The sequence below is a fragment of the Gossypium hirsutum genome, chromosome A03, assembly GCF_007990345.1.
Source record: "Gossypium hirsutum isolate 1008001.06 chromosome A03, Gossypium_hirsutum_v2.1, whole genome shotgun sequence".
NCBI lineage: Eukaryota > Viridiplantae > Streptophyta > Magnoliopsida > Malvales > Malvaceae > Gossypium > Gossypium hirsutum.
Window position 1 is genome coordinate 94063592 of NC_053426.1, and position 10136 is coordinate 94073727.

The following is a 10136-nucleotide window of genomic DNA, read 5'->3' on the forward strand; positions in this document are numbered from 1 at the left end:
AAGATGAGTGACTATTTATGTAGTTAACGCATAAAATTATTATAGGAAAGAATTATTTAAATTAAATTTTTATGTAAGATACTGTAATAAAGTAAAATATAAATTATTGAAGTAAATAAATAAGATTTTTAAACTAATTTTTATAAAATTAAAAAGATTAAATAGAAAGCACATGTTATTTATATAAAGTTATACAGATGTCGAAAGTGTAGACTATCCATATCGGATTTTTGTCAGCTTCGGTTATATAAGAAATAATAAAAAAGGTAAAAGTAATTTCTCACGATTTTAGGAAGATTTAATTTTTTACACATTTAATAAATATTTTTAAAAATAATCAAATAATTCTTCAAAAAAGGTCAAGAATTTCACTATCCATATATGAATATTACTTTTTTAGTGAGAAACTTTGACTTTTTTTTGTTTATATAAGATTATATTTACCCAAGTATTTAGAAAAATGGGGAAGTTGAATTTTTATAATTAAAAAAATTATGAAAATTAGTATTTTTATTATCTTTAATATAATTGGTATTGAAATATATTTAAGGTAAATAATTAAAAATATAATCAATTTAAATTTATTATTTTAAAATTAAAAATAAATTATATTTATTAAATAACCCGACACGAAATTCTAAGGTATTCAAGTGTTAAAAATAAAAATAAAAATAAAAATATTTCTCTCTATTTTGTATAATTTTGGATATATCCAATAATCATAAAAAAATGGAGATTAGGTGAAGCCTAACCCAGTTCCTATTTATATGGGTTAAGTTTAATAAGCCCGAACTCAAATATAAAAACAGGCCGATTCTCACTACTTCAGTTTTAAAGGACAAGACAGGCTTCAACATGTTCTAGTTAGTTTGTTTCGCGCATGCCGCCATTTAGGCCGAAGTCTGTTCGTCTTCCACACTAACAAACCCCCCCTCATTCCACAAAACTCTACCTCCTTTTCCTTTTCCTTTTCTACTTAAAACTCGAAACCCTTTTTTTCCCCGGTTATAGGTCGCCGTCTTCCTTTCAAAAAGGAAATGGAAAAGCCGGATTCCACCTCCGGTTGCGGTTGTTCCGATGTCTACCACAGTATTTTCATTGATTCCAACCTTGATACTCACCTCGCCATGATCGTCTCCGACTCCGAAACCGTTTCCGATCTTAAAAGTATGATACTTTCTCCCTTTCCCCTCTCATCTTTGATTTCTTGGTGTTTTGGTTTACCATTTGTCTTTTTAAGTAAAGTTTCATTCTTTGCTTTTGGAGGATACAAATTTATCTTCTTTAAAGTAATAAAGCAACGTTATCGGCTGGACTTTGTTTATTTTTCAATACCAGTTCAAAGTGTTCATCCATTTGAGACCTCAAGGATCAGAACTTGAATAGGAAATCTAAAATTTCCCCTGTAATTAACCTAAAATTAGGTGAATTAAAGTGCTGAAGTTGTTGTAGCCATTGAGAATTCCTCTAGAATGCTTGAACAGGAAAAGAAATGGTGCATTGTTTTGATATGTAGAATGTAGATATAGTTATGTTATGGAAGTTATGTATTATTTCTCCTTGTGCTTTATCATTCTCAAAAATAGTCACTGGTTCTAGTTGTCTAACATATTTTGATCTTAATTTAGTTTATCAACTTTTAGTAACTGACATATCAACTTCATCTTTAAGATCAAGTGTTGTAAAGTTCTGTTTTAGTTAGTAATATCTATGTGCTGCTGATTTGCAGAAAAGATACTGTATGAACACCCGTTGTGCTTTCCCAACATTGGGGAGATAAAGATTAATGCGTTAAAGGTTGGTGCTATATCTTGTACTGTTATGATGCTACTTGTTAAGGATGTCTTACTGTTGATTTTAAATTTTACATTGACATGGCTTTGTTAACATGAATAGGTAAAGCGCAAAGGATTTCTTTATCACCTTTCTGATTCCATGTTTGTGAAAAGTGCTTTTGGTGGAGTGAGCAGGAGTTGGTTTCTTTCGGTTGATGCCTCGAGTGCTAAAGAGCATAGGGAAAATCATAATTCCATTGAACCTGATGCTGGCAACATTGTAGCCTGCTTCGGTACTGGAATTAATAATTATTCGGTTGATGTTGTTGATCTTCTACCTGTTGATAAAGCCAAAAGATTGTCCAATGTCAATGATGCACCTTTGCTACAAGACAGAGATGACTGTCATGCAAAACAGAATTCTGCGTCTCAACAGTTTGGTTTTAGCAATTCCACCAAAGAAAACTCAGGAAATTTGTGTAAGGAAGCTGAACATACAGCTGATAGTAATAATCAGGTTTCGTTCCCTGCTACCAACACGGGGTCAAGGCCGAAGGTACAGTCGAAAGATGTTGGAGATGACAAAATATCTGAAGATCTACAAGCTTCTGTAGCTACATCTGTTTTAAAGGAAAAGCAGAAAACTAAAAAGAGAAACAAATATGCCATCCACCATGATTCTAAAGAAAATGGTGCTTTAGTTGTTGAATCTGGGAAAGATGCATTGGATTCAGGCCATGTACTTGAGGAAAATTTGATTCATAATGGACAAAGTTTGGCTTTGAATGACGCAAATCTGGGAAACCAAATTCATGTGGATGAAGCCTCTCGGAGTTTGTCTTCTGACAGAAATAAGAGGTCAACTGCTAGGAAAAGGATGGCCGATGGGGGAATAAACGTTCCAGGAGAACATTCTGAATTGGAAACTAATAAACATAAAGATGTTGCTCACAAGGATCAGGAACATGAGTCAAAAGAAGATTCCTTTCAATCTCGGCCTGCATCAAAGAAAAAGCGCAAAGCCAAGAAGAAAGATGTTAATGACAATTCTTTAATAGAAAATGTAGAACAAGCTATTGATCTCAATACAACCTCTGTGTGCACTTTAGGTCAGAAACTGGAAAATACGAGGGCTGTCGTAGACCCCTTGAATACTGAATCCGTAAAACAAAACCATTTGTTGACGGCCAATGCAAACGGTGGGAAGAAGAACAGGAAAAGGCAAAAATCAAATCCTAGTCAAGGAGGTAGTGATGTCTCTTCTGCAAAAGATGTTCATGTGGAAACTTTTCAGGCTGTAGAAGCCATTAAAGACAAAGATTTGGGCAGTAAAGGTGATCCAGTTTCTTTTCTTGGAAAACATTCTGCAGGTGGAGAAATATCTGAAACTGGTCTGATCTCTTCAATGAAAATGCAGGAAGTTAGTGAAACAAATCAAGTGCCCCAGAGAAACAAATATGCCATCCACCATGATTCTAAAGAAAATGGTGCTTTAGTTGTTGAATCTGGGAAAGATGCGTTGGATTCAGGCCGTGTACTTGAAGAAAATTTGATTCATAATGGACCAAGTTTGGCTTTGAATGATGCAAATCTGGGAAGCCAAATTCATGTGGATGAAACCTCTCGGAGTTTGTCTTCTGACAGAAATAAGAGGTCAACTGCTAGGAAAAAGATGGCCGATGGGGGAATAAACGTTCCAGGAGAACATTCTGAATTGGAAACTAATAAACATAAAGATGTTGCTCACAAGGACCAGGAACATGAGTCAAAAGAAGATTCCTTTCAATCTCGGCCTGTATCAAAGAAAAAGCGCAAAGCCGAGAAGAAAGATGTTAATGACAATTCTTTAATAGAAAATGGAGAACAAGCTACTGATCTCAATACTGTAACCACTGAGTGTACTTTAGGTCAGAAATTGGAAAATACGATGGTTGTCGTAGATCCCTTGAATGCTGAATCCGTAAAACAAAACCATTTGTCGACGGCCAATGCGAGCGGTGGGAAGAAGAACAGGAAAAGGCAAAAATCAAATCCTAGTCAAGTAGATAGTGAAGTCTCTTCTGCAAAAGATGTTCATGTGGAAACTTTTCAGGCTGTAGAAGCCATTAAAGACAAAGATTTGGGCAGTAAAGGTGATCCAGTTTCTTTTCTTGGAAAACGTTCTGCAGGTGGAGAAATATCTGAATCTGGTCTGATCTCATCAATGAAAATGCAGGAAGTTAGTGAAACAAATCAAGTGCCCCACTTTGGGGGTAAGTTCCTACTTATATGCAATTTATTTACACCCCCCACCCCCTTGTCCCCCCTTTCCCCCCAAAAAATATCTTTTCCATTTCAACCATAGTCCAGGATTAATAGAAATAATACACAAGAAATAACTTTTTCTAGTATTAATACCAACTTTAGCAGGTTACAATGATATGGATGATACCAATGATGGCAACTTGAAAAGCCAAAATGAAGCAGCCCAACCGGATGTTGCATCAGCAATAAAGGCTAGAGATTCATATGATCAGATTTCCAGCCTTGTGGATGGCCATCCTACACCTGTTTCACAAGAAGGAATTGATTTCCGGAAAGAATTTGGGGTATCAAGGCATGGAAATCAAAGTTGTACCTTGGAAGAGAAAATCGTGGAACCTAAGAAGTCTTCCAAGAAAGTAAGGAAGTACAAGAAGAGTAAGGATCCTGTTGGAGGGACAGAAGCAGTAGATGTAGTACATAATAGAGGTACTGCAAGTGATTTATCTCCTGTCGAGCGTCCTATGTTTGTGAATGGTGACCGTTTGAGTGATAATGCTGAGCAAGGCAGCAAAACTGATGGAAAAGAGGAATCAAAAATAAAAAAATCAGACTGTTCGCCTTCAGTTACTGATCTGAAAGCTGATGATGTGATTCAGGATGTGCTGGAGTCCTTGAAGCAATGCGAAAATGGTCCTGCAAATGCAGAAAAAAGGGACAACAAACCAAGGAAAAGAACTAAGAAGAAAAGCTCTACTGTAGTAGCCCCTCCAGAATTGGAAGGAGAGGATGATGTTGATCACCGGGATTCAACAGTCCTAGTTCATAACGTGAGTGAGGTGAGTGCCTCGTCTAAATCCACAAGGAAGAATGTGATGCTAGATTCAAACTCTGCTGTGCAATTGAATGGATCAGATTTGGGATCTAATCGAGATACAATTAAACCACAAAATGACGGAAGGCATATTGAAGATGTTGTCAGTGTAGATCACTCTAAAAGCACTCGTGTAGATAATCATGAAATTGAAGACCCCTGTGGAAATGGAAGGGTCAAAAGCCAACAGAAACATGAAATTGTTAATTCTGGTAAGATTATCATTGATAAGGCCACGCGCAAAACAGGAGTGGAAACTGTGATGAAAGGGAAAAAGAACACTAAACCTGAACTATCTTCAAAAATGTTAAATGGGAATCAAGACAAGGAAGCAAAAGCTCAAGCAGCCAAATCTAGCTCCATCCAATCTCAAAGATCTTCGTCGAAGGTTGAACCAAGTAGCGCCAATGTTAAATCTAATAAGCCACTTTTGACCATTTCTGAAAGTGCGGCAAAAGAACCTAATAAATCTGACAAAATTGATTCCACACCTAAAAGTGCTCAGAGGCCCATTGACGTCAATTCTTCAAGGTCATCTAGAGATTTAGAGAAAAATAACCCTCACGTTGTATCAAGCTCCGCCTTGGAAACACCCAAAAGTACTCCTAATCTAAAGAAAGGAGGTAATGGGCATCGACTTCCTCTGGATATTGCCAAAGCTATTGAAAGTAATGGCAGGAAAGTTGGAAACAACTTGGCAAATAAGAAGAATTTACTGGGTACCTCAGGTACAATATTTGGGCATGATGATAAGGAGAGCTCTGATGACGAAGATGGAATAGGCAATTCGGATTCCAGCACGAAAACTCCGTCTGATAGTTCATCATCGTCCGACTCTTCAGGCAACAGTCATGTGAACGGCAGTTCATCACCAAATGGTAATTCATATTCTTTCTCACAGATTTATTAGTTCTTAAAACCCACTCTTTATGCGTTGACACGTTGAATCATTATTTGCTCATGTTAATGTGTTTCGTCTTCAAAGTGCCTAACTGATATTGTTTGTTTGCATATGATAGGGTTATTTTACCTTTTTTCACATGTGGTTTTTGATAGATGAACAAAATTGAAGATTTAACTTAATTAGCATTTTCTTATTGTTTTATTGCAGCATTTTATTTATGGTTAATTGTGATCTGGATTGCATAGGTGATAGTTTCTTCTGTTTATGTTGAATTTTGATGTAGGATCTTATAACTCAAAATGCGAAAAAGCTGGTGGAAGAGACAAACCAAAACCAGGGTAAGGTGGATCAACATCGATAAATTCATTCGTTTCTTTATTTTATGATATACTTGTTGCATTTTTTATATGTATGGTTTAGAGACACTTTGTTAGGTTTAGGTAATATTGAATACCCGTTCTATGTTAATAAATTTACCATTATAGTTTTCTCATGCACGCAAGCCTTTCATATGGTTAAAGCTAGTCTCTCTTATCCAACCTTAGCTACCAAAAATTAAGCTCATTGATGTGAAGCTTGTTCCCGTTGCATTGTGCATTGATTTTTGGATTTGGGTGGGACTGAGCTAAGGGCAAAGATCTTTTGGTAATGCATATTGAAATGCCAAAATTCTGGAAAGAATTCTTCAAATTTCTTTTGGCGGCTTTTCATTTCTTTGTTCATTTGATAACACTGAAAAGTATGAACAAAATCTATCTATGTCAAACATCTCCATTGTGCAGTAGCACGTGTTCTGAATATCATATTATTGTTTCTTTCTTTCTTTTTTTTTTTTTTTTTGAGCAGGTCTTCTAACCCCAAGAGCATGTCCTTGCATGCAATCCTTCGCAATTCAAGCAGTTACAAGAAGGCTAAACTAACAGCCTCTCAAGCCATTGATAGCCAGTCTGAAGAATTTGTTCCAGACAGTCAGGCACCATAGTCAACGGCGTGTTTCTGTTTTCCCTATGTTGTTTTGTCTTTCATCCGTTATGGGTTGCCATTTTTGTTCTCCTTAATCATTGTCAGTAGAGTGGTGTTGCAATCCGATGTTTTGTAGTTTTTGCATTCTAGTAATCTTGATTGTTACTTTTTCTCAATTTTTTTGGTCAGAAATGATATACTCAAATTGTACTTATAATTTTGGGTAATTGATGGTGACGATGAAGCTGAAAATGAACACCCCCGTTTCCTGAATGTCTGGGAATAAATTTTCCATGTCAATGTTGCTCAAGTTTTGTCGTGGCATAATTGGCTACTTTTATTAGCATATTTAGATCTCTTTTGAGGCTGAAGAAATTAAGTAGAACTACATATTGAACTAAAATCTACAAGGGCAGATTTCGGTTTTGACGTTTTCTATTTACTGTTCAGATAATGGAAAAAGAAATTAAAACTGTGGAAGACTGATAAAAACGAAAAACAATAGATTTTATTTCTTTTATTGCATTGGAGAAGGAAATACAATCGACTGGGACATGATATCTTTGTTTTTCATAAACTCAACATTAAATTTAGATTCATCGCATGATTAGAGTCGTACCAAGGACTGTTTTGAAAGTAATGAAAACAAAAGGCAAAACGAGAGAAAGAAAAGTTTAGGATTTCAGATTTAGAAGCAAACCTTAGAAATAAGAAACCAAGAGACATATCGTTTATTATTGATTGATTTAAAAAGAAGAAGATGTTTTGGGTGATTTGAATGCGGAAGTATAGCTCAAATATCATTTTTTTTATCAAAAATAGTTGAAGTATGTCGATACAAAAGATCAATAAGAAAAGGAATGAGGAGAAAAATGAGAGGTTTAAGATGATAGAAGAATAAAAGTGATGATCTTGACCCCTTTTTTTCCTCATATTTTTGGGTGTATATAATGGGTCATTCTTTGTCTTATAGTATCGGTTTGCAAGCCATATTGACAAGTCAAAGTTCAAGGATCAGGGCCAAAAGCTAAACAGGCATTATTGACGTAGGTAGGTTGGCATTATGGTATGTCTTGTGTAATCTTGCCTATGTCCTAGGTTGTCTTCTTGTTGATACCAAAGACCAACAAAGAAAGGAATGAGGGTGAGGGTTGGAATTGGTTCACTCATGTGTTTTAAGTCATCAATCCCATCTCACTGGAGGTCATCTAAACAATACTAAATTCCAGTTCGATAGATTTTTTTTGAAATTCCAACTCACCAAGATATGATGAAATCCAACCTTAGTGAAGAGGTTAAAGGAAGCCAAAGCAAATTGAAAGAAATATTAAAAATAAACCATTTTACGTTAAGGTTGGAAGGAAAACAACGTTTCTTTTATACTTCCTACAAAAAGTTACCTTTGTCTTTCTCTTTTCCTCTTTAGTTTCTCTCTCTCCACCTTCGCTTTATTATGGTATTTTTCTTTCCTTTCTAGTTTTTTTTTACTTGATTTTTTTTTCTTATTATGCAAAAAATATTTTCATAAATACTAGAGATAAATGAGTTTTCTTCAATGCTTTTCCTTCCAATTTCACATGGTAGGTTTTCAACTTAATAAATAGGTGTTTAATTTAGGGACATATAAAAATATGTTAAAAAAGAAGATAATTAGTATGGTAGATAGTGACTTGAATATACACTCCTATATGCACTTGGGAATAGATTGAAGTATTGAAAAAGTGCTCAAAAAATAGAAGGACTGATCCTTTGATTGGGGGGATCGATCCCTTGTGAACAAAATACACAAAAAACGAGACATTTCTAGGCAGGTGGGATTAATCCCTATTGAAATGGGGAATCGATCCCTTGTAGAAAAATATACATTAAACAATCTTAAAAGTCTATAAAAAAAATTCTAAAACCTCGATAACGTATGTTGACAAATGTATAAACATGTAGTAAGTATAAAGTACAGAAGAACATAATACAAACATGTTTGAATCTCAAAATCACTAGGTGACTTTTTTGTTCAAGCAATAAGCAATTGTGAATACCATACTAAGTGTCCTAAAATATGAAAATATGACATTCATACTTAGCAATTGAGATATAAGGTATATGTTACATATATCAAACATGCTTTCATACAAATGTGTTTATATCCCATATGAACCTAGATTTACCTATTACACTAAAAATAACATTACCTATGTGGATCAAACAAAGTTTAACTTTGAATATTTAGAACTCCTTTTTACTTTGAAAATTGGCAACTAAGTGAAAAACTCAATTTTAACTAGCTTGAACCCTTCCTACAACCTTCAAATAATGAATTAAATTTGTTTACGTAATTAAATGACCTAATTAATAAGCAAAACTAAAAGTCAATTATTGAAAACTTATATTTCCTTGAATTTGGACTCAAAATAGACAATTATGGTAAAAATATAATTTTAAAGCTTTTAAAATCATTTAGAGAAGTTTTATAACAAATTTTAAGTATGTCTAAATGGTTCCAATGTCCATAATTCATTAAAATAAAATTTTGATCATTTAAATTGTAGAAGTCCTACAAACTTGCATTTAAAACATCAAATTTCAAATTATTGCAAGTTTATCAAATATTTTTGTCTAAGCAAAGTTAAAAACTAAATCTCAAAATGTTCAAATTATTTTTCAAGAGTCACTTACTTAAATGAATTTTAAAATAATTCTTACAGAAATGATTTTGAAGAACAAATTTAAATCATAAAATATCATTGAACTTTGTTTTCTCCTCCTACTATGTACAAACATGTGATATGTCCTAAATGTATTGTTCTGGCATGCATGCATACTAAGTACAACTTTAAACATGTGTTGATCAAAGATAACTAATTAAACCAAAATAATGCTAAAAGTAAAACCAAAATAAACTTTTTAATCATTCTATATCAATATTTCATATCAAAAGTCATGTATCATGTTATATGTTTTATAATCCCTATTAACTAGATACAGACTCAATATGGATGCACAAATTATCCAACCATCGCATCAAAATATCCAACACCCAGTGCCTCATCGGTACATTTGAAGTATAAATTGCACTCCACACTTCATTGGTTTAAATTGAAGTATTGTGTGATATGCACCTCATTGGAACGTCCAAATATAATATGCGCTTCACACCTAATCGATGTAAACTGAAGTATAATCCCTTACACTAATCTTATGGCATGCCAACTATACTCGACTCTGCCCGAGACAGTTAATAGGGTAACTAATGTTTCAACCACATATATATGTTCATGATCTTATATCGTAATTTCATGTAATACCAACATATCATGCTCAATTCAAGTAAATCCATAATATTTCATATCATCAAATACAATCCGAATCATGAGACAATGAG

General features: G+C 34.0%; 1 protein-coding gene across 3 annotated transcripts; it reads left to right on the forward strand.

The window, feature by feature from the left end:
• Nucleotides 1-835: 835 nt before the first annotated feature.
• Nucleotides 836-7030, forward strand: LOC107886489 (uncharacterized). 3 transcript variants are annotated; one of them, XM_041098771.1, is made up of 6 exons: nucleotides 836-1167; nucleotides 1730-1797; nucleotides 1897-4027; nucleotides 4182-5768; nucleotides 6078-6132; nucleotides 6641-7030. In XM_041098771.1, exons 1-6 carry the CDS (start codon nucleotides 1038-1040, stop codon nucleotides 6774-6776), a joined length of 4107 nt encoding a protein of 1368 aa, XP_040954705.1. In that variant the 5' UTR covers nucleotides 836-1037; the 3' UTR covers nucleotides 6777-7030. The 3 variants fall into 3 exon arrangements, with proteins under 3 accessions (XP_040954705.1, XP_040954707.1, XP_040954709.1); XM_041098773.1 differs by having other exon boundaries at nucleotides 837-1167; nucleotides 4185-5768; XM_041098775.1 differs by lacking the exon at nucleotides 1730-1797 and having other exon boundaries at nucleotides 1047-1167.
• The last annotated feature ends 3106 nt before the right edge of the window (nucleotides 7031-10136 follow it).

What these genes read in the sequence shown, in the direction of transcription:
- LOC107886489 (XM_041098771.1), top strand. Translation starts at nt 1,038, where the DNA reads ATGGAAAAGCCGGATTCCACCTCCGGTTGCGGTTGTTCCGATGTCTAC. An exon ending in TAAAGATTAATGCGTTAAAG is followed by an intron (nt 1,798 to 1,896) that starts GTTGGTGCTATA and finishes TAACATGAATAG; the next exon opens with GTAAAGCGCAAAGGATTTCT. An exon ending in AGAGACAAACCAAAACCAGG is followed by an intron (nt 6,133 to 6,640) that starts GTAAGGTGGATC and finishes TTTTTTGAGCAG; the next exon opens with GTCTTCTAACCCCAAGAGCA.